The sequence below is a fragment of the Eubalaena glacialis genome, chromosome 10 (genome assembly GCF_028564815.1).
Source record: "Eubalaena glacialis isolate mEubGla1 chromosome 10, mEubGla1.1.hap2.+ XY, whole genome shotgun sequence".
Taxonomy (NCBI): domain Eukaryota; kingdom Metazoa; phylum Chordata; class Mammalia; order Artiodactyla; family Balaenidae; genus Eubalaena; species Eubalaena glacialis.
The window spans coordinates 21933384-21958606 of NC_083725.1; the positions used below are offsets into that span (position 1 = coordinate 21933384).

General features: G+C 38.0%; 1 protein-coding gene across 1 annotated transcript in view; it reads right to left on the minus strand.

Annotated features, from left to right (window-relative positions):
• Positions 1–301: 301 nt before the first annotated feature.
• ARHGAP20 (Rho GTPase activating protein 20) overlaps positions 302–25223 on the minus strand; it is a 144045-nt gene continuing 119123 nt past the window's right edge. Inside the window, exons 10-15 of the mRNA XM_061202546.1 lie at positions 13277–13455; positions 11720–11881; positions 7122–7231; positions 4526–4715; positions 3223–3337; positions 302–2154 (exon numbers count right to left, since the gene is read on the minus strand). Of these exons, the coding sequence (XP_061058529.1) occupies positions 302–2154; positions 3223–3337; positions 4526–4715; positions 7122–7231; positions 11720–11881; positions 13277–13455 (2609 nt within the window). The remainder of the gene's footprint in view (positions 2155–3222; positions 3338–4525; positions 4716–7121; positions 7232–11719; positions 11882–13276; positions 13456–25223) is intronic.

Below are 25223 nucleotides of genomic sequence, written 5' to 3' on the forward strand. Positions count from 1 at the left end.
TCCTCTACAGAAGATGCTTTCTCTAGCCCTCTGCTCATAGCTCTTAAAACGCATGACAGGATCAAACCATGCTCTAATAAGGAAAAGCCTCCCAAACACTTAGGTGACAAAATTTTTGAGTCTAAACTTTTTTCCAAATAGTCTCAATAAAGAGAATTCTTTTGTTGTCCTAAGTATTAGCAATGATTATCCTTATGCTACCCATCCCAGGTATTTTACACAAAGAGGTCATAATAATTATTATCTTTATATCATGATTAGCCCAGTTTCTGTTCTTGTAGCCATCAGATTCTTATTGTGGTTAAATGTCTTTGGTCAAATGTCTGTCCTCAACATCACAGACCACTGTAGGCCCTGAGTCTGGGCTGCACACATGACCCACAGTCAAAGAGCTGGGTGAGGCTCTTCCGTGAGGCAGAGCACCAGGAGAACACTGCCCACTAATCTCTCCTTCCTCGGGTGACTTCATACAAAGCCCGAGTCTGTCCTCCACTAGGCTGACTGGAGAGCTACAGTGTTTCTCTGAGTCCTGGCTGGGGTAAGAACTATACCAGTGGGCTGTTTGCACAGCTCCAAGCCCTTCAGCCGCCCTTCGGGGCATGTCTTTCTGTCTCTCATGCAGTGCGTTGGCTTCTGAAACACCAGAAGCATGTGGAGGAGGCTCCGTGTGTCCTTTTAGAGAATGTATTTTATTTTCCTCTGGTCTGGGTGCCCTTGCCTTCTTTTTGAGGGACCAGTTTTTCAAACTGGCTACTCCATTTCTCAACCATGTGCTGGGGTGAAGAGTTACAGAATGCATTTGTGAATGCCACTCTACACTGTCCTTTTTTGTATAAGCCAGGCGGCCGCTGGCCTGCCCTGATGAGGGACCAGGAATTCCAGAAATGAGGCTGGAACTGCTAAAGTCAGAAGAAAGCTCTTCCTGTTTTCTTTGAGCCTGAAAAGTGCAATCTATTGGAGAGGAAGTTTCAGTGGGTGTAAACACGGAGTGTTCAGAAATCTGAGAAAAAGCACTGTCTTGGGAGCTCACTGATGAGCCAGATGGAGAAGTGCCTGGGGAGGACAAGCTGGAATAGCTAGTCCTTGAGCAAATGTTTAATCTTGGGGGTAAAACCTTATCAGTGTTTTGGTTTGTGGCACTAGTCTTGCCCACCTCGATTCCCATGACCAAACTCTGATTAATAAGCTTTTGCCCCTCCATTTGCAAAGACTTGTGCCGCTTGAGATAATCTTCCTCTCCATGCAAGAGACTGGCTTCATAGCTGGCTTTATGTTGTTTCTTTGAATGAATCCCCCTGAGATAGGTCAGTTTGCAGTGTTGGTCATCAATATTGGGCTCTGAGCATCGCCGGTGCCTCCTTGAACTCTTGAGGGCATCTGTTGTGTGTGGTGGGGAGTATCCAGACGTATCTGTATCAAAGGTCTGGTTCCTGGGATGATCACATGAGGACATGTGACTATAAGATGCCATGGAAATAGCTACTGGCTTGGATTTAGGAAAAAGTTTTACAGGATTTCCTTCATTATCAGACAAGCTTTTCTTCTTAACATTTTTATTAGTGGCATTTTTCTTGATATCAGTGCCTATGACTAAACTCTTTTTAAAACATGTCTTACCCTCTTCCTGGAGGGGTTGATTCTGATTCAGATGGCTCTCATCTTTTTTTGAGAGAATTGCATCACAGCTGGACTTGCGTAGCTTTTTCTGATAAAACTCCCTGAGATAGGAAAGCTTTGAATCTAGATAGTCATAGCTGGGCTCTGAGCAGCGCCGGTGTCGCCTCAAGCTTTTTGGAGCATCTGCTGCAGTTGTGGACAGGTGGCTGGGCGTGCTCATGCCAGAGGGGGCCCTGGCGTGATCCTGCAGGGGGTCCTTTGTGTACACTGCAATGTTCACTGGCTTGGATTCAAGAGGCTGCTCCATTTGAATGTCTTCATCTTTAGAATGGTCTAAGTCAAAGTCGCTCAGGGTTAAAAGACCTTCTACCTCAGGCTGGTCGAGGTCGTAGTCACTGAGGGTTAACACGGAGTCCATGCTTCTGCTACCCTGACCAAGTTTCTTTACCAAGTCACTACACGGGGCGTCAACATCCTCATTCAGCTCATTCTCCAAGCTGTCATAGGAGGAGTCATTCAGTTGGAAGCAAGAGATATCTGTTGAAAAAGCGAATCATGATTATTGTTTTTACTTACCCAACTGTGATGATGTTTAGCTTAATTCTGTTTTCATGCAGATTGTTCAAATTCCTACTCTAAAGAAAGAAAGGATCTTTCACAATCTTCCCAGTTGTAAGTGCAGAATTAAAAATAAACTGTTGGGGTATACTAGATTTACCTCAGTTCCTGAAGAAATGGGCTTTCCTTAAGTAAGATTTCCTCAAAGCAATGAGGAGATACCAAGGAACAGTTAAAAATATAAAGGAATTAATGCCAGATATACCCAGGTGCTGAATAAGACTGTTGTCTTTTAAATGGATTAGCTGGTGGATATACATAATAACTCTAGTCTCAGAGATACCATTTACTAACCCTATCAATTTCTATTTGACAAAGTTTTTTCTACTATCCTTTATTTAATCTTTAGTACAGCCATCACAGTTAGATATTATGGTTATCCATATTTATAAATGAAGATAATGATTTTCAGTGGCATAGAATAATTGGCCAAAGGTAACATAACTAGTAATTGGTGGTACAGGAATTCATAATCTGGAACGTTGCATGTCTTTACCCCTAACACACCCTGGCCTGCCCCATCATGCTAGTTGTTTTTAAAGTGTTTTTGCAGTGCACTAGAATTCTGAGAAGTCTCAGGGACCTCTAGGAGGAAGGTGAGGAACAAAAAAACCAGGGCTGCCTCTACTGCCTCTGGGCCTTCTACTACAGTTTCAACCACAGTGGCTGTGTTATTCATATTGGAGTTCCCTGTAAAGTTTTATTTAAAGAAAGGTTAAAAACATCATACCATATAACGCTGCCACTAACAACTTCTTGGAGTTTGGGACCTTGTCTTATACATTTCTTAACCCTACCACAGTGTTAACATACCCTGACCTATTAGCAGGCCTTCTAAGGAAGGAGCAGAAGTCCCAGGCCCACTAACCCAGGTGAGAGGCCCCCTTCACCTGAGCTGCTGTGGGCTCCAGGATAACCACTGTCCCAGCTGATCTTCACAGATGTGTGTCTGTTTCCCACAAAAAACAATCCAATTATTCACAATACCTGAGGCATTCTCTCTAGTATCACATCTCACTGAAACCTCTCCCAAGAGGGAAGTGATTTCTTCTCCAAATATCCGACAGCAATTTTCAATCAGAAATTGTATAAGAAGAGAAACCTGTACAAAAAAGGGACAAAAATGAACTGCTACTTCTCATATAGCATGTCTACAGATCACATTTCATATATGAATCCTGATTCTAACAAAAAATGTAAAAGAATCCTGAGAAAAATTCATGTCTGCTTTAAAAGTATACAATACAGTTTCCTCTAAAAAACTATGATACTTTCAAGAGTAGTTTGAGTATAGAAATTAACTTTGATCAGTGGACTAAAGTTATTATTTGTTATTATGTGTGGCCTTGGCTTAATGCTAACATTTTTATGCCAATAGTTCTGTCTTTAAAATTAGAGTAATTTTAAGTATTCTCTATAGGGCATTTGGGGTGAAGAAATATACCTTCTCATTAAAATTCATGAAGCATCATTAGATGAACACTTATAAAATGCATTTCTTATGTAAAAGGCAGGTGTCATAAGCGTGGGAAGTGGGTAGGTATCCTCTGTGGATTTATTGTGAAGGAGAGAGACAGCTGGAGAGAAAACTTGCATTTTGCCTGACTAGTCTCTTCCTATGCATTTCCTTCCCTTAGGCTCCCTAACTGGAGGTGCTTGGGGGAAGAGGTAAGATTTTACTAGGGAGGTTTGTGCCTCCGTGGGATATACCGGAACATTTACATAGTTTTCTTGCCCCAGTAGCTGAGGCAAAGGAGCAGGCAGAATGTTGGGAGCAAGGGGAACCGATACCCCCACCCCTGTACTAACCACCAGGCCCTACACGAGTGTGATTTCAAGTAACTACTGTATGAACTATGTTTTATCAACACCTCCATTTTTTAGATGAGGAAACTGTGGATCAATGTAACTAATTTTGCCCAAGATTGTACATCTGGCAAGTAGTAGGGCTGAGAATCCAACCCTGACCTGTCAAATTCCAAAGTCCTTATTTCTTTTTAAAATCATATCAACTGCTTTCTTATCACTCTATGGTTTAAGTCAGTCAGTCATAGTTGGTTTTCCTCCTGAAAGGGAAAAGGGAAGTAATCCAACTGCTATCACATTTTTTGCTCAAGAAGTCACCTTTCTACAGTCTACCAGGATAGGATAAAACACTCAATGAACTCAAATTTATAAGGGTATGTACTGAAATTATTTAAGAAAATATCTTTCAGAATTAATACCCTGAATGTTAGGTTCAAAATGGGGACTTGGTCCCTCACAGCATAAAAATGAAAAACTTCATTACCTTTTTTGTAAATTCGTTTTCTAGTTCTGGGCTGGAGGAAGTAGGAGGCCAAAGAATGCTTGGAGCGATGCACACTGCTAAATTAAATGCAGTCATCTGATTGGATGAGGAATGTTGCTCAATGTTGTATAATACCCCAAAAAGATACCTTAGGAGAATAACATTGGCTCTTGGAAGCTGGTCTAATAGCCTAAAGACAGAAAAATGCACTCTTTAAGCAAACATTTCATAGAAAACTTGTATAGCCAGGCAGCCCTTGCTTTTCACAGTTCAGATGTACGGGAAAGTGTGTTAACATGGTACATGCAAAGTGAGGACTGCCTGTACATAGGAGAGAAAGTGAGCACTGGAGATTTATTTATTTATTTTGTATACTGCCTTCACAATCCAATGAAAATGTGAAAGAATGCAGAAAAATGGTTCATAAAAAAATGCTGCCTGAAATATTTACCTGAAACTGGTACAATGTGTCTTATGCAAATCCTGTAACATTCCAGAATATTCTCAACCAAAACCCCAAAAAACTTTCTGATGAAATTAAACAGTTATATTTAATATGCTCCTTTACTTCCAAGTAGCAACACAAGGATTCTGTCTCTTGGTAAAAACCCAAACTTCAGCTACGAAGACTCCCAGGTCCATTCTGAGAGCTTATGCTCTGCTCCAACAGCTTCCGAGGTCAGTTTGTCCCACATCTCTTCATCTCACTGGTATTACTTTCACACATAAGTCAAGCTTACGATAGTAATTTTCCTACTGTTCCTATTTTGTCATTGATAAGGGATTTTAAATGATCATTCACTAAAAATGATTTTTACTACCATACAGAAAACATATGTTGATAGTCATGGTTGCTTTTTCCAACAAGAATCTGTAACCTGGGGTTACACTGGGTAATCTGACTCCTGTTGCATAAACAGCAGAGAGGTGTTTCTTCAGCACTATGGACTGACAATGAGTACAGTTTTGTAGGGACAAATTATGAAAGATACTGAAATGGACCAAAAGATTACTGAATGTATTCAATGGAAAGTAAGGCACCGTCTATCATACTCTAGGGCAGTGGTCCCCAACCTTTTTGGCACCAGGGACTGGTTTCATGGAAGACAATTTTTCCTTGGACAGTGGGGTGGGGGGGCTGGTTCAGGCGGTAATGCGAGCGATGGGGAGCCATGGGGAGCGGCAGATGAAGCTTCGCTCGCTTACCTGCCACTCACTCACCTCCTGCTGTGCGGCCCAGTTCCTAACAGGCCGCAGACCGGTACTGGTCCACGGCCCAGGGGTTGGGGACCCCTGCTCTAGGGTATCTGATTCTATGGGGGCCCTAAACCTTTGAGTTATTTTACAGCTCTGAAAATTGTAGATTACTGACAGCAGTGCACTTAATACTTGTCTATAGACTGGAAAATTCTGTCTGGTGGAGAGATAAATGGTTTATTTGTACACACACCCCCGTGCCCCAGTAGTAAAAGTCAGTTTTGCATCTACTTGTAAATTCATTTCAGCATTTCTGATTTAACTATGTAAGTTGTGGTATTGATAGTTTGAAATCTCCTTTGAACTGGCAGTCATATCTTACTAGTTCTCTCATTAATTAATGTTTTAAATAAAATCTTTCTCATGTGTTCATTTTGTATTTGTATGAAAGCCATAAGTCTACCCTCTTTAAAAAAAAATCGCCCATTTAACAGTTTGTAGAATATAAAGTTTTAGACAATGAGCAACAAAATACAGAATCTGAGGTTCACTACCTCTGAATGGTTTCCACCAAACCTTAATGGAAGCAGAGATAGATAGAATTTTGTTACATGGCTTTGATTCTGGTGTCTTCAACAGTTATACTATTTTCTTCTACTGATAAAAGGTGTCTATCAATAGCAGTGTGTAGACAATAATTTGTATTTGAAAGCTGCTCAAGAAAAACCTGTACTAAACAAGCATAGGCAAATAAATGATATTGGGATTCCTGAGTTTTCACAGAACTGGAAGTATTGCTTCTCTTATAATGCAGGAAATATTCAGGAATCAGGGTGGCGAGTCCTGCCAGCAACTTACCTTTGCATGAGTACAGACAATGCATTCTTTGCATGAATACAGACAATACACTTTTCCCTCTGTACTATTCCCACATACCCTTCTCCATATATCTCTTTCATAGCACTGATTACACTACACTGTTATTCTTTGTTTTATCTATTCTATCTATTCGACTAGACTAAGTTCCTTGAGGGGAAGGAATTTTCTCTATATGAATTCAGTTGCTAAGTGAAGTATATAAGGAATTGTCTGGTTAGTTAAATATTTACCAAAATTAAGATCATAAATTGTAGATTGGGTCTACTGTGTTAGCTATTGGTCTAATGGGTTTCAGCTCCTATCAGATTCAGATATACAGAGGGTGTACAATGGTCGAGTATTCCATGTTAATAAGGTTAGGGAAAAAAACAATAACAATGACAGTAGCTAGCATAAATCTATTTTTAAACTGGTCCTCATGGATTTGACTTTGATAGTCATATTACATTAATAGACAAGCTTATAAAATATAAGTTTTTTAAAAAGTATTTTTGAGAAATGACCAAATTAGAATAATTACCTTTGAACTGCATTAATTTTCTCTTCATCATTTCCTTGATCCATTACACAGACCCAATGATCATAGAGATCTGACGAAAAAATACTTCCTGGAATATTTCGTAGAAAATCCTTATATAGAGGGAAAAATAAATATTTTAAATTGTTATTCTCATGTTAGTTACGTATTAGAGAAATTACAAAGAAGACACATTATTGGAAAGTACAGTTAAGTTGTCCCTTCTTTGGAATACACAGAGCTCTGTGCCAACCCTTCAATGATGTGCACACATAGAAATGCATGCTTTGATATTTTTCTAACAAAAACCAGAGGGAAATTGGATTCTGGACTATAGTGGTAAAGATAATGGACAACCTGTTTGGGATGAAACCTCCTGCGTGTGTACATTTTAGCAAATTAGTATAACATGGCAGGGTCTGCCAAACCATCCTAAATCCTTTTTATTTCACTAGTTAAAAGAAATGCATGAAGATATTTGTGAGATTCATAATGTGGTAATCAGTCGTCCAATCATTCTATACATATTTATTCATATGTGCCAGGCACTGTTTAAGGTACTAGGGATAGAGTAGTAAATAAAACCAAGTCCCTGTTATTTTAGAACTTTATATTCCAGTGGCATTGGTGAATAATTCCATCCAGAGGTACTTAGAGTTTCTCCTTATATTCCCCATAGAAGGGCTCTCATGTATCATGGGGAGAAAGCACTCCAGGCTATGGCTGGGCTCTGGGAGCCTAGGGCAGCACCCCATGCCTAATGTACATTAAATAATGTGTCCCTGGTACATTATCCTTTCTGGCCTTTGAGAGCCTTTTATGCTGAGACCACTGGCAGGGCTAGGTGTGGTGAAACCAGACTATGACACAAGTAGGATATAATCAACGGAGTTTGTTGTTTGACATATGTTAATAAAAAGCTTAAAAATGAACTAATTTTGGTCCTGGTCCTATGTTCCTTTCTGATCTAGGCCAACTCTCTCTGCTGCTTTTGGCATGGTTCTAACAAGCCAAGCTTGCAAAGTCTGATCACCTTAGTAAACTTCAGGCAGACAAAACTCAATTTCATGTCTAAGCACTGTACCCATGGTTGACTATCCTCTTGCAAGTTCCTGCATACAGCATGGAGACAGGTGAAAGTCTGCAGTTGAATAATTTTAATCCTTGCTGGAAAATCAAATCAGCAACTTCATCTATGTGCTTTAAAACGGCAATGCACAACTTGTTACTTATATGTCATGTTTTTATTACTAAGATGGAAGCTGTGATACCTAAGTGTTGCAGTTAGCTAATTAGGTGAGCATGTCCCCCACTAGCTTACTAGCTCCTTCAGGGCAGGGTCAGACCCTCACCTTCTACATCATGCACCTTAATGCCAAGCACAGTCCCAGACATAGTCGAGGTCATTACTGAACTGTTGCTATTTGTCATATGGTCAAATATTAGTGAAGGACAAGGGAAGGTCAACTAACTATAACTGAGATTCTAAAATAATTTTTATAAACCTCTTTGTAGTCATGTTACCTATTATCATACATTTGTTTTAGAGTAGTTAACAAGTAGGAAGATGATTGATACAAAGTCTTTCTCTGTTCTATTATATTTTTCAGTAGAAATGTACCTGGATACTTGTGATTCAGATGTGTCATCACAAAAGTTACCTCTTTCTTTTGGGTAAAGCTACCGAATTTTCATAATTTCAGACTAATTTTAGTTGCTGCACCTACTTTAAAAGTCAGAGTCAGAAGAGCCAAAATCTGTTATTTCAAACTGGGGCAGTGACAATGCCTCTCTTTTTAAATCTCTGTGGAAAAAATACTTATGATCTGTTTTGAAGAAAAACATCATTAAATCTTAAAACCTACACTTGAAAGATAATAACTTGTAACATCTCAATGAACTCTCCACAGCTGGAATAACAAGTTACGAAATAACAACCACCATGGGTCTGAGAAAGGATGTGAGAGCTGGTTCTGAATTGCAATCACCAACTCTTAGCACTCAAGGGAAAGCCTCCTCCCCTCCAAAACCAGAACCCAGGCCATCAGCAGAATGCCCATATTAATTTGAGATGAGATTCCTAGGATTAAAAATGAACTTTTCCTCAAAGGTCTGATGGATCAAAATTACAGTATCTCAAGCAATTTTCTTCCAATTATAGTTTGAAGGTTAAGCTTATATTTAAACAAAACCAGTATAAGCAAAAAATTAAAGGAAAACTTAAGTATCACTTCCAAATAGTCTTAAAAACAAGAAACAAAACAAAACAAACGCTCAAAAACTTTCGGCAAAAAGTTTCCCTTTCCTGCAACCACTTGGAAGAAATGAGAGTAAAACACAGTTATATGATTATGAAACTTTAATTAGTTGGAATCCATCTAACCAGACTTTCCAATCATTTGGATTACTTTCTGTCTTTTGTTTATTCTTCTATAAGTACAATTTCTTCAATCTGAAATACAGTTTAACTATTCTAGAACCATACTTCTTTGTAATAGCCTCAACAATTTAGTACAAAGTTTTAAGAAGCATAGTGCTGTGATGAATAGCATAGTAAGGAAAATTTTCTAAAACATAGGCTTTAACTTCTTAAATTAAGAGATGGGAGAAAGCATAATTATATGATAAAAAAAAAGAAAAATTCATCATGCATATATCTGCATGTATGACATGTATGTGGCTAAGCACACCATACATACTTTTATTGTACTCCAGGACTGAAGGGTAATCACAAATCCTGTGTAAAATAAATTAGATGAACCTAGCCCCAATTCTCCAGTTCTTTTGAGTGACACTTTATTGTGAAAGTCCATGGCAGGGGTTGTTTAAGAGCAGAAATGGCCCTTTTACCAAGAGACATCTGATTGTTCATTAAGTCATAAAGTATGATTCTGTAAGCAACTGACCAGCAGTAGGGATATGCAAGAGTCTTCTTCACCATGTTTTCCTTAATTTGGTTTTTATGCTCCAGGCCCTGGGATGCAGGCTGGGGCACTGTCTCCACCCCTAGCTCTGGTGCATTCCAACCCTGCTGGGAGATGGGAGCCTGATACTGGTCTGCAGAAGCTATTGCTGAGGTCAAAAGCTCTGCTAAAAGCTGGTTTTGACTCTAGGTTTTCCAAAAATGTGAGGCATTTTCAAGAATGTGAGGAGGAAAACATTTTAGAAGTCTAACTCAACTGTGGATGTGAGTTAAGTAACCACAGGGGTGGGTTCTAGGTTTTTTTGCCATAAGTAAGCTTATCTGCCACAAGCATTTTTGCTGCAAAAACTTTTACCAAATAATGAATTGGCTGTAAGGCAATTCTACCATAAAAGGTAAAATAACAAAAAATAAATGAGGGACATTAAAAAGGATATAATGAAACATGAGAATAACAAAATTAAAGACTTTATTGTGAAATGCAAAATATTTGAACACATTTAAAATGTGTGTAGATTCATGGCAATACTGCGCAATTAACTGACATTATTTTGTGGGTTGTACTTAAGCACTTGTCTTCCAAGTCTTTTGTTCATAGTATTTTATACATTTTTTTTGCTTGTTGATTCATCTCTTGTTCAGCATCACACTTTTTCTTTTTTGCTAAAATTTCTTCCTTCATTAAGAGAGGCACCAGGTTTCAAATACTAGGTACTAGGATGCATATTTGTGCCTGAGTGTTTGTGAAAGCCTTCCACACCATTGTATGTTTTTGGCATACTGTCATTTGTCCATTGATAAATGTTCCAAAGTTCTAGGGGAAATGTGGGTTCATGCTATGCCTTCAAGGCCCTTGGCTTCCTTCACCTCCAATGTAGTGTGTTTCAAAATATGAAACAAACTCTTGGGACCAATCATCATCATCTGTCATGATTTTTATATTGTGTATGTCAAAACAAACTGTCAACCAGTTATTTTATTTTTTATGGCAAAGTTGACCTGTGGCCAATTAGTTATGTGGCAAAAATATTTGCAGCAAAGAAGCTTACTGTGAAATACCAGACACACATGGGATGAAGGGTGAGAAACTTTAAGAATGCCAAATGTGGTAAGGATTTCATAAAAGGACTGGATGTTGGAGTCATTCCTACTCCAACTTTACTTTTAAAAGGCATTAGGGGGTGACTGTATAAATGAATGGAATTTTCAGTGGTCTCAGTGAGCAATTTTTTGTTTCAGTTGTTAGGCAAATGTTTGTTTACTCTGGTAAACTCTGTTTCAAAGTTTAATAAAAGTTTACTTTGGAAAATTTTGCCTTTATTAGGAAGATAGTGAGATTGTGAGAAAGTCCTCAGGATGTTTACTTTGGTAAATATGCTGTGTGTTATGATTATTTTTAATTTTTATTTAATTTAATTTTTTTGCATGGGATTGGCAGACGTGAAGATGAGGAGAGTGATGTGGGATGAAAAAATTTTTAAAAGCCTATCTGACATGCCACATCATTAGCAGTGGCTTTTAAAGGCCAATGTGACTTTGTGAAGTGTTATTTAACACTTTTTAAGATTCTAATTCTATTATGGTCCTTTGCAGATGGGGATAATGTTATAATGAGAGAAACCAGTTGTCTTTCTCCAGAGCTATGCTGTGGGGTGGATGAAGGGAGAACTTTCCCTACCTTTAAGACAGATGCTATCACGAAAATAGATTCACAGTCTAGTTGTACTTCAGCTCCAGAATTCAGTTTCTCTTTCAGCTCTCTGCAGGATTTCACATTGGCTGACTGTCTGAAGATGCCTTTTGTGAGGGGTCCTTTTTGGTTAAGAAAGAAAAGCATATCCTATGGGGAAGCAAGGGAAAAAAAATCAAAATGGCACTTCATGCATAACAAGCAAGGGAACATATATTTGCCCTCTCTAGCTGCCAGAGGCTAGGGTATAGCAGGGGGAAGCCCTGAAGGATTGGGGCTAGATGGCCTCCTAGAGATTTAAAGTCAATTTGTTTTTTGCTATCTCTAAATCTCTTTCTCCTATTTATTCTTGCTATATCCAACATCTAAAACACTTTACTTTAAACGCTTGCTTTAATGAGACTGTCTTTTTTCAGTGAACCAACAGTCACTCCAAGGTACCTGTTAACTTGTCTCTCTCCTCCCTAACTACGCTTTCCTCATTATTCTCTAATACAGACTCTTTTCCCCTAATATGGAAATGCTCTTGCCAAATTCACTCTCCACTTGCTTGTCTTTCTTTTCATGTGACTTTACATTTTATTCTACTTCTTGTATTTACTTCCTTCTTTTAAAATCAGCCTCCAAAATCATCTCTTCCAGGAAGCTTTCTTCATTCCATTCCATTCCATTCTGTTCAATCTTTCATTTTGCTTTCTTTCTTTCTGTGTGTCCTCTGCTTGCCATGTAGGAAGAGAATAGGTGTTGGAGACGAGCAACCCATGGGATCTGGAACCTAGCTATGACACGTATTTATTGTGCGACCTTTGGTAAACTCGAGGGTTTATTTTCCTTTAATTTGTAAAGTAGGAATGATGGTGATGATGATGATGATGATGATGGTAACTACCCTCTAAATCTGTTGTGACGGATAAGCAATAAAGTGGCTAGCCTAGTACAACAGATGCACAATACAGGAAAAAGTGCCAGGCATCTAGCATAGTGCTTGGAGGATACTGGACACTCAATAAATGTTGCTTAACAGTGATCATTTACTATATTAACCAGAGACAATAATACTCAGTGGCTTTCATTTGATCTCTTCTACATACAAAAGATAATTAAATGCCAGCAGATGTATCTTTACGCTTAAAGACCTGGAATACAATTAAAAATATAACATTTAGTATAGAAATATAAGATTTAGTCTCTGTTGCTAAAGTGATTAAATGAGACTTTCTGAACAATGTAGGGTTTAAGAAAGGCTGTGGGAGAAATGTGAGGGCTAATGTGGATTCTCTGTCTACAGAGCAGATTCTAATTTATCTGAGCAGGTTTATGTGGCTTTTCCCTGAAACCAGTAGACTAGATCATCTCTCCCCATTACGTCTGCCTTATGACTCTGCAATAGCTTAATCAGATTTTTATTCTTTGAAGTAATAATAAAGATTCTCAGCCAGAGCCACGGGTGTCTATAATTTTCCATTTGGGGATAGATTTACCTCCCCGAGCTCTCCTTTCCAAACCTCCTTTCCTGTTAGTGTTACAGGCCAAAATGAGACTTACCAAGACAGCTTTGGGCAGATTGTCGTTCTCACAGATATTTGGCAGAGAAACCCCAAAGAGCTGTCCTGGCACAGGAGATGTTGGTGACATGGGCAAGTTATCCAGGTGAGTGCTAGAGCCCCGCCAGAAGGCCCAGTTTATGATAGATCTTCTCCTTTTAAATGTCTTCTGACCTGAATCTAAGGAAGAAGTGAGATTATTAGGGAAAATAATTTAATTCACTTAATCTTATTTCTACAGTTCTCATTTTACAGTACGTTCATTACTATGGCTCAGTAGTTTATAAATTAAGGAAGAATCAAACATTCGGGTTATTCACCTATCTATCTTGGAGACATTACTGTGCTATTTAGTTAAGTTCTGGCACTAAATTTTCATAGGTAAAAGAAGGGATCCCTTACTGAACTATAACAAATTAAAGCAAAAGGGTTTCATACCAACACATATCCCATTTTGAAGCGGAGACTAAGCATACAAAAAAAGTTGAAGATTAAATTAGATCACAATTAAATAGTGAGAAAAAGAAAGGAAGAAGGAGAAAAGGAGAGAGGAGAGGAGAAGGGGAAAGAGGAAGAGGAGGAGGAGGAGGTGGTAAACAAAGAAGAAGAAGAAGAAGAATTAGGGGAAGAAGAGTTGTCTCTATTAAGGTGCTCTCTAGAAACAAGAATGCTTTATTATCTGATGTTCCACTCTACTACTGAGGATAGAGATATAGGAAACTAATGTTCTATATTCCCCCCATTTTTTCCAACTGCAAAGACTTTTATGTATCTTTTTGGTTCCTGACTTTAAAAAGCATGTTTAAGGAAGCATGGATGGATACAAACATGAGTGAGACTTGCCCTTGCCATGGTAAAGTTTACAATCTAATGGAGGAACAAGGCCGGTGATGGGGGGGTGAGGGGAAAGCAAGTATATTAATAAATAAAATGTCATAAGGGGGGAACAAAGCATCAAAGGTATTCAGAAGAACAATAAAGCACATCTAGCTACCGACTAGGAGTGAGGGAGTGATCCTGGAGGCATGTGCATTTGATGTGAATTTTGAATGAACACGATTTCAATAGGTAGAGGATCTAGCACCACGACTTGCGTGAAGTTAACTACTCAATAAATCATTCTCAAACAGTAATTGAACTGAGGAGACATTTAGGTGGTAAAAGATAGTATGAACAAAACAGGCGGAAGTAAGAAAGGTCAACAGTGAATCATGATTTTGTGAGATCATAATTCTAAGACATTTTTGATGTCAGCTGTATCTAATTTTAACATGAAAATTTATTGATTTGCACAGAATTTGGTACTTAAAAAGACAGCTCATTAAGGTTCCTTTTGGACCTTTCTGCCGTGTGTGCCCTCTGGCCCTCAACACATACGCACAGGGAACAACTATAAACTCTGGACAAAATTAAAAAATATAAAAGCCTACCTGAAGGCACTAAAGAGTAACCAAAAGAAGATAGACAGTGGAGGTAAAAGTCTGACGCTTGGAAGAAGGGAATGGCATGGCATTGGGTAAGTTTCCTATTTTTACAGCTTTCAGCCAGAGGACGGGCCCCAGGGTGTAGGGGTGACTAAAATTGGGAGAGAAACCTGCACTTTTACTGGCTTGAAAAAACTACAGAATACAGATGGAGGTAACCAGAGCAGCTGGAAAGTGAGGGCTGGGGGATCCCAGAAAGGAGAAAACTGAATAGTGGGAGCCCCAAACATTGTGTATAAATTCTGCCCGAATCTCTGGCTGATCCCCGAAGCATGCACGTGTGTGGGGCAGATTCAAAACAGCTTGCGGTTAAGGCTAACAGGGCTGAGATTTGAAAGGCCATAACTCCCAGGTGGCGACCACACAGGGTTAGACTCCATTTTCTCTAGGGACAGTGCATGGGATTAGTCAATACACTTCAGCTGCGTGGTCCTGACATGCAACCAAGATGCCAGAGATGATGTTCAGCTACTCAGCACTCCCTGACAATGGAACAATGAAGGAGATGATCTTTTCAGGGAGGACACGATCAGCAGTGTCAAATGCTCATTTCAAACAAGTGTTTTATACTGTTTATTTCCTTAGCATAACCAACTTAAACCAAATACTAAAAAAGCCAAATCGTGGGAGGATAATCAAATAAGTAACATTTTACTGAAAAGCCTTCAGACCATCATCCACCCTTGGCTTCCTCAGGATATAGTCAGTGCATCATTAATGTGCATACATCCAGGTGTAAAGGTCTTTGGTTCTGGAGTCAGGAGCCCACTTAGACTCCTGGCTCAAACACTAATTTGTGCACGTTACTTACCCTTTTTCTTCAATTTTAAAATGAGAAAATTACCTACACCTCAAAGCCTTATTGAGAGGATTAAATAGGATAGTGTATGAAAAGTGCTACTTTGCTCAGGGCATAGGTCATAGCAATCTTGATTAAAGCTGCTAAGACACCAATCTCCTCTCCACAAAGAGGACCTCCTCCCCACACCCTTTCTCCATCTGTGTAACAGCCTTCAGGAAGTATGCAGACAGGAAGGAATACCAGACTCTGCTTAACTAAAGCACTTCCTTTCTGCCCTGACACTCCCAACCTCCACCATTTTAAAAAACAGAAAAGGAAACTGAACCTTATTCTTAAATCCAGAAGGGGGTTCCTGTATGCCAGCAACGTCAATCTGTGCAAATGTTTGTTTAATATGTATCTTTATATATGTTGAGTAGTTGTACTCAGTCTAGTTTCCTCACATTTAATCTGGTTTCACTATTTCGAAACCAGATTTATTTGATTTTTTAGCTTTCACACACTTCTTAGGAAGAACGCTCTATCATAAAGTTATATACCCAGCTATCTGATGAATGTAGACAGAGGATAAAGTAGAAATTGAGTTCTGTACTTTATTATAAATGCTTTCAGCTGCAGCCATGCCTTTTATTATGTACAACAGTCAATTTTAGAGTTCATGTTCCCTTTGGGACTGAGAGAAAAAAAATTTCATTAAAGTTTACTTTCTTGCAGAGGTTTTAATGCATAGCTCTTACTTTCTAAATGTCAAAGGCTGATGAAAAAACATGCAATTGTTATAAAAAAGATTAGGATGATGTAAATGCAGAGCAAATGAAATTCATGTACATCCAGCTTTCCTAAACAATTCTGGCAAGATTCAAGCTAGAGTTTCTTCATGCTTAAATTATGGAACTGAATATTAAAAATTGTAATTCTTAAAAGTTTGTGCTTATAGATTATTAAAGAGTAATAAATAACCACAACAAAAACCCCTTAATTAGAAATTTTAGCAAGATGGTGATGTACGAAGATCTTGAACTCACCTCCTCCCGTGGATACACTGTATCTACAGCTATATACGTAACAATTTCCTCTGAAAAACCCCTCAAAACTGGCGGAGAGACCCTGTTACATCGGGCAAATGAGAAGGAAACTACATCCAAGTGGGTAGAAAAGGCTGAGACACCATCTCACCATAAACCCCACCCCTCGTGCAATGACCCATAGTCAGGAAGAAACTCAAAACCCAGAGCTTCCCCAGAAGGAGTGAAGGGTTCACACCCCACATAGGTCACCCCAACTTTTAAGATCTGGCATCTGAGGGATGAGCCCCCCAAAACATCTCACTTTGAAGACCAACATGTCTCATGCCATGAGACATGTGGGGCTTTGTGGAACTGAGGGAGGGTTCCTTTTTAAAATTTATTTTATTTTTGGCTGCACTGGGTCTTTGTTGCTGCGTGCAGGCTTTTCTCTAGTTGTGGAGAGTGGGGGCTAGTGCTGTGCACGGGCTTCTCACTGCAGTGGCTTCTCTTGTTGTGGAGCATGGGCTCTAGGTGCACGGGCTCAGTAGTTGTGGCTCGTGGGCTCTAGAGCACAAGCTCGGTAGTTGTGGTGCACGGGCTTAGTTGCTCCATGGCATGTGGGATCTTCCTGGTCTAGGGCTTGAACCTGTGTCCCCTGCACTGGCAGGTGGATTCTTAACCACTGCGCCACCAGCGAAGCCCTGAGGGAGGGTTCTTAAAGGGCTTATGCCCAGGCTCACCCACCCCAGAGCTCAGTCCACAAGCAGCCCTTTGAAAAGCACCCAGACTTCATGTGAAAGAGATTCATTTACTAATTTTAAAGCAGTGGTCTGAGGGGCAGGGGTCTGCTGGGATACTCCCCAGGACAGAGGCTGGTGGACACTACCTTCTTACTCTCCTCTGCACTGCTAAAACCTGCAGGCACTATCTTTTTCCCACCCCCTTTCTGGTGGGTGTCACCTTTTTCTTTTTCTTCTTTCTTTCCTTTTCCTCCCATCCTCTTTTTCTTTTTTCTCTTTTTCTTTCTCTTCTTTTCCTTTTTTCAGTGGATGCCACCTTTGTACTCCCCCTCTGCCCTGCTTCAGCCAGTGGGCACCATTTTTGTGCTCTCCCTCTGCTGTGCTCCAGAGTGCCTCTATCTCCTGGAGGGGAGGCTCTACACACCTCTGGTGAACTGGTTTTTACATCTGGTGACACAGTTTTTGCAGCTGTCACCCAGGGAATGCCCCTTGATCAACTGGCCAGGGGGGCTTGCATTCCTGGATCCCACAGGACTGTAACAATTATAGAGACAGTTCTTAGAAGACTACCATCCCTAGGGTATTGCATAGACAGCAGAATGAAACACACCCCCAGTCTTTTTGTAAAAGTGGCCTATTTGCTCATCCAGGAACTTCAGCCCTGGGGGCAGGCTTCAGGTTTGGCACACACCTAGAGGTTATGGAGGTGCTCTCAAAGAAGGTACCCAGGGGACACCATCTTTGCACTCCCCTATGCATGACTACAGAACAGTGGTATCTCCCAGAAAGGAGTTTATACACCCACTTGGAGTCCCAATTTTTGTGACTGCTGCCAGGGGACACCTCCAGATAGCTTGGCTCTTGGGGCCAGCAGGCTTATGCTTGCAGTCCTAGAGGACTGCATATATTTGCATTCTTGAAAAGCTGCTGCCTGAGGACCTGGTTTCCAATCAGCCTGAATAAAGGTACTGACTGAGCTCTCTCCCCTTTGGGACACTGACTGATCTTGGTACATCCTCAACTACTGAGAGCTATTAAGAACAAAATAGGCTGCTTGGACAATTACAAAGGGTTGAAAGAAAACCAAGAGCTAGGGCAGGGTTGAATGAAAAGGTTCATCTCTTACACAAGGACAATGGTTCAAGACTGGAAGAGGTGGCTGTTTCATCTAATGCATAGAAACCAATATAGAATCAAGCAAAATGAAGAAATAGAGAAATATGTTCTAAATGAAAGAAAAAGATAAAACCTCAGAAAAAATGTTAACGAAATGGAGATAAGTAGTTTACCTGATAAAAATTTCCAGCAATGGTCATAAAAATGCTCACTAAACTTGGGAGAAGAATGGATGAACACAGCGAGAACTTCAACAGAGATAGAAAATATAAGAAAGCTCCAAACAGAAGTCACAGAACTAAAGAATAACTGAATTGAAAAATACCCGGGGGGAGGTGTCAACAACAGATTGATGAAGCAGAAGAAAGGATCAGTGAACTTGAGACAGGGCACAGAAACTCACCCAATCAGAGAAGCAAAAAGAAAAAAGAATGAAAAAAAGTGAAGATAGCTTAAATGAGACAACATCAAATGTATTAAACATCACATTATAGGGGTCCCAGAAAAAGAAAGAAGAGAAAGGGGAAGAAAACTTATTTGAAGAAATAATGGCTGAAAAGTGTTCTAATTTGTGGAAACAGAAATTCAGATCTAGGAAGCCCAGAGAGTTCAAAATAGATGAACCCAGAGATCTATACCAAGACACATTATAATTAAAATGTCAAAAGGTAAAGACAAGGAGAGAATCTTAAAAGCTGCAAGAGAAAAGCAACTTATTACGTACAAGGGAAACCCCATTAGACTATCAGCAGATTTTTCAGCAGCAATTTTAAAGGTCAGAAGGCAATGGCACAATATATTCCAAGTCCTGAAAGACAAAAATTTCCAACCAAGAATACTCTATCTAGCAAAGTTATCATTCAGAATTGAAGGAGAGATAGAGGTTTCCAGACAAGCAAAAGCTAAAGGAGTTCATCAACACTAAACCGGCCTTATAAGAGATGTTAAAGGCACTTTTTTAAGCTGAAAAGAAAGGGCGCTAATTAATAATATATAAAAGTATAAATCTCACTGGTAAAGGTAAATATATGGTAAAGGTAGTGAATTAATTACTTATAAAGCTAATATGAAGGTTAAAAGACAGAAATAGGAAAAAATAACTAACTACAATATTTAATTAAGGGATATACAAGATAAAAAGATGTAAAATGTGACATCAGAAAACAAAATGTTGGGGGGGAGAATAAATATGTAGAGCTTTACAATGTGTTCAAACTTAAGTTGGTATCAACATAAAAAGAATGTTACAAATACAAGTTGTTACATGTAGACCTCAAGGTAACCAACAAGCAAAAACCTAAAGTAGATACACAAAAGATAATAACAAAGGAACCTAAGCATATCACTAAAGTCATCAAACCACAAAGGAAGAAAGCAAGAGGAGAAGAAATGAACAGAGGAACCACAAAACAGCCAGAAAACAACAGAAATGGCAATAACATATCTATCAATAATTACTTTAAATATAAGTGGAGTAATTTCTCCAATCAAAAGACAGAGAGGGACTGAATGGATAAAAAAACAAGACCCATCTACATGCTGCCTACAAGAGACTCACTTCAGACCTAAGAACATTCACAGACTGAAAATGAAGGGATGGGAAAAGATATTTCATGAAAATGGAAACCAAAAGAAAGCTGGAGTAGCTATACTTATATCAGACAAAATAAACTTTAAAACAAAGACTGTAATAACAGACAAAGAAGGGCATTACATAATGATGTCGATCCAACAAGAGGATATAACATTTGTAAATATTTATGCACCCAATATAGGAGCACCTAAACATATAAAGCAAATGTTAACAGACCTAAAGGTAGAAATAAACAGCAATAAATAATAGTAGGGGACTTTGGTAATCCATTTACATAAATGGATAGATCATTCAGACAGAAGACAGTAAGAAAACATCGGCCTTAAATGACAAGTTAAATCAGATGAACTTAAGGTATACATACACACATGCAAAACATTCCATCCAAAAGCAACAGAACATACATTTTTCTCAAGTGCACATGGAACATTCTTCAGGATAGATCATACATTAGGCCACAAAACAAGTCTTAACAAATTTAAGAAGGATGAAATCATATCAAACATTTCTTCTGACCACAATGGTATGAAACTAGAAATCAATTACACGAGAAAACTGGAATATTCACAAATATGTGGAGATTAAACAACATGTTACTGTTAACAACCTATGGGTCAATGAAAGAATCAAAAGTGAAATAGAAAAATACCTTGAGACAAATGAAAATGGAAATATTATATACGAAACTTATGGATGCAGCAGAAGTTAAGCAAGAAGTTCATATCAATAAATGCCTACTTCAAGAAACAAAAAAACTCAAGTACACAACTTAACTTTACATCTCAAGGAACTAAAAGAACAAACTAAGCCCAAAGTTACTAGAAGGAAGGAAATAACAAATATTAGAGCAGCAGTAAATGAAATAGAGACTAAAAGACAGTAGAAGAGATCAATGAAACTAAGAGCTGGTTCTTTGAAAAAATGAACAAAATTGATAAACCTTTAGCCAGACTCAATAAGAAAGAGCTAAAACAAATAAAATCAGAAATAAAAGAGATGTTACAACTGATACCACAGAAATATACAGGATCATAAGAGACTACTACGAACAATTACATGCCAACAAATTGGACAACCTAGAAGAAATGGATAAATTCTTAGAAACATACAAACTTCCAAGACTGAATATGAAGAAATAGAAAATCTGAACAGATTGATTATTGATAGGGAGACTGAATTAGTAATTTAAAAACTCCCTATAAACAAAAGTCCAGGACCTGACAGCTTCACTGGTAAATTCTACCAAACATTCAAAGAAGAATTAATACCAATGCTTCTCAAAGTCTTCCAAAACACAGATTCCAAAGTCATTTTACAAGGCCGGCATTACTCTGATACCAAACCAGACAAGGAAACCACAAGAAAAGAAAATTATAGGCCAATATCTCTGATGAACATATAGGCAAAAATTCTCAAAAGAATATCATCAAACTGAATTCAACAATACATTAAAAGAATCATATGTCATGATCAAGTTGGATTTATTCTAGGGATACAAGGATGGTTCATATTCTGCAAATCAATCAACATGATACACCGCATTAACAAAACAGAAGATAAAAATCATATGATCATTTCAATAGACAAAGAAAACACTTAATAAAATTCAACATTCATTTATGATTAAAAACTCTCAAGACAGTGGGAATAGAGGAAATGTAACTCAACATAATAAAGGTCATATATGACAGCTAACATCATACTCAATGGTGAAAAGTCAAAAGCTTTTCCTCTAAGATCAGAAACAAGACAAGGATGTCCACTCTCACCATTTTTATTCAACACAGTATTGGAAGTCCTAGCCAAAACAAGTAGGCAAGAAAAAGAAATAAAAGATATCCAAATTGGAAAGGAAAAAGTAAAACTGTCACTATTTGCAGATGACATAATACTATATACAGAAAACTCTAAAGACTTCACCAAAAAAACTTCTAGAACTGCTAAATGAATTCAGTCAATTTGCAAGATATAAGATCAATATATAGATATCTGTTGTGTTTCTATACACTGATAACAAACTATCAGAAAGAGAATTTAAGAAAATAAGCCCATTTATAATTACACCACAAAGAATAAAATACCTAGGAATAAATTTAACCAAGAAGCTGAAAGACCTGTTCACTGAAAACTATAAGGCACTGATGAAAGAAATTGAAGAAGACACAAATAAATGGAAAGACATTCCATGCTCATGGATTGGAAGAATTAATATTGTTAAGATCTCCATACTATCCAAAGCAGTCGATAGACTCAGTGCAATCCCTATCAAAATTCCAATGGCAGTTTTCACAGTAATAGAACAATTCTAAAATTTGTATAGAACCACAAAAGACCCCAAATGGACAAAGCGATCTTGAAAAGGAAGAACAAAGCTGGAGGCATCATGCTTCCTAATTTCAAACTATATTATAAAGCTATAGTGATCAAAACAGTATGATACTGGCATAAAAACAGATACACAGATCAATGGAACAGAATAGAGAGCCCAGAAATAAACACATGCACTTATGGTCAATTAGTTTATGACAAAGGAGCCAAGAACATACAATGAGAGGATAGTTTCTTCAATAAGTGGTGTTGGGAAAACTGGACAGCAACATGCAAAACATGTAACTGGACCACCCATACACAAAAATTAACTCAAAATAGATCAAGACTTGAATGTAAGAACTGAAATTATAAAACTCCTAGAAGGAAACATGAGGGTAAGCTACTTGCCACTGGTCTTGGCAATGATTTTTTGGATTTTACACCAAAAACAAAGGCAACAAAAGCAAAAATAAACAAAAGACTACATCAAACTAAAAAGCCCCTGCACAGCAAAGGAACCCATCAACAAAATAAAAAATCAACTTACTGAATGGGGGAAAATATTTGCAAATCATGTATCTGATAAGGGGTTAACATCCAAAATATATAAAGAACTCATACAACTCAATAGCAAAAAACCAAACAACCTGATTAAAAAAATGGGCAGAGGACCTGAAAAGACATTTTTCCAAAGAGGAAATGCAGATGGCCAATAGGCATATGAAAAGATGCTCAACATCACTAATCATTAGGGAAATGCAAATCAAAACCACAATGAGATATCAACTCACACCTGTTAGAATGGCTATTATCAAAATGACAAGTGTTGGTGAAGATGTGGAGAAAGGGAAACCTCATGTACACTGTTGATGGGAATGTAATTTGGTGCAGCCACTATGGAAAACAGTATGGAGGTTCCTCAAAAAACTAAAAATAGTACAACCATAGGATGCAGCATTTCCATTTCTGGGTAATTATCTGAAAAAAATGAAAACACTAATTTGACATTTAAGACATTTAAGGGACAAGCCGTGTCAAGCTACTTTTACCCTTCTCCTTCTGTCTAAAGTTAAAACAAGAAGCGAGATCTCCATTTCCATAAAAACTTATAGCAGATGTATTTCCTGGGCTCAAACTACAGTTCCAGCAGTATTTACCAACCTTAATGCAAGTGAAAGGAATTTTCTATGTTTCAAAATCATTTGTGCAACTGAACTGTGCAAAAAGAAATTTCCATATTCCAAAATCCTTTAACTTCCACCTAACCTTCAATTGGAAGTGATTAATTTGCAATGAAATGACATGCCAAAAGGCAAATATCAAAGGAAGAATCTAACAAAATTCTACAAATGCCTCCAAAGACAGGAATATGCTCAATTAAAATTATATGCTTGTAGAATGATATATTAGTATTTGGCAGTACCTGTGTGAAAAGATATTTTCAAAGATCATGAAATATATAAAATCTCATTACAGATCAGAACACTTTGCATTCAATTATTATCATAGGAATACTAATTTTGAACTCCAATTAAGCAAAATGTTATTTCCGAAAAAGAATTCAATTCTTCTCATTAGTATATCTGTACTACATAAAACGGTACTCAATTACTATTACATATTGAATATCATCAGTGAAAAATTTGTGGAAATTTGTTTTCTCTCATTATGTAAGTACCTACGTAATAGCCTCAATTTTGTCTGCTGACTTGCAAATTTTACTACCTGGTCCCTTACAGAGAAAGTCTGTTGATCCCTGATCTAAGTCAGTGGTTTCCAAAGCAGTTGTTCACCAAAATCCCCTGTATTAAAAAAATACAAAACTGGTTCATCTGTTAATTTTTTAGCTACACAGGTAGGTTGTCACCATTGGTCTATAGTTACTCCATCCCTGATCCCATTTATCATGAATCATCTTACAGCTGCAACCATTATTATCTTAACTTTTAACAGGGAGAAACAGAGGATTAATAAGTAGAGGATGCCTACAATTTAATAAGCAGATCGTTGGCAAAACTGGGTAAAACTCTTAGGATTCTTGATCTCTGATTATTTTGGTCCAATTAATTAAAATACATTTATTTTATTTTATTGACAAGGGACCCAGAGAAACAATTTTGAAAAACATGAGTATAAAGGTAGAAGAGTAAAATATTAATCTCCTCAGCTTAATTATAAAGGCAACATTCCCTTTATATCTTTAATGAATACTAACAACAGACCTATTAATAAATTAATTCAACAAATATTTATTGGATGCTTTTTTATATATATGCAGACACTGTTCCAGGTGCTGGGAATATAGCAGTAAACAAAACAGGCCAAACTCTCTGCCTTCATGGAGCTCATATTTTAGTGGATGGAAAACTATAACATCTCTATAATACCCCTCCCAAATGGTCCAAAGATGTGAGTAAATAGCCTTAGGGTTCAAAATCTTGATTTACCGCTATAGGAGAGAGGAGGACTAGTGCAAATGCAAGATAAGTTTTTATAGTTGGTGTTATCAAGATTAGGGAGTCCTGACCAATGACTTCAATAAAGTATAAAGTGTGAGGTTAGGTCATCAACAGAAAGTGACAGGGTTGGACATGCATGTGTGGGGGGATGAGTATAAAACAATGGCCACTGTTCACTGGGTCCCCCAGTTTGTTCAAACTGACAAAAGCAGCTACAAAAATTCAGCATCAATTTTCTACTACCCCACTCACACTTTTTGGTGTGATATATTTTCTTCTATTTTCTACACAATCTATTCTCAGCCTGAGGGCATAAAGCTCAAACTTGGGTTAGGGTAATTAATGATGGTCCTCCTATGTTGAATATCACTTTTATCATTCTGGAGTCTTTATTATGGTGTGGGTAAGGGATGGTTACGTTCACAGGGATCAGAAT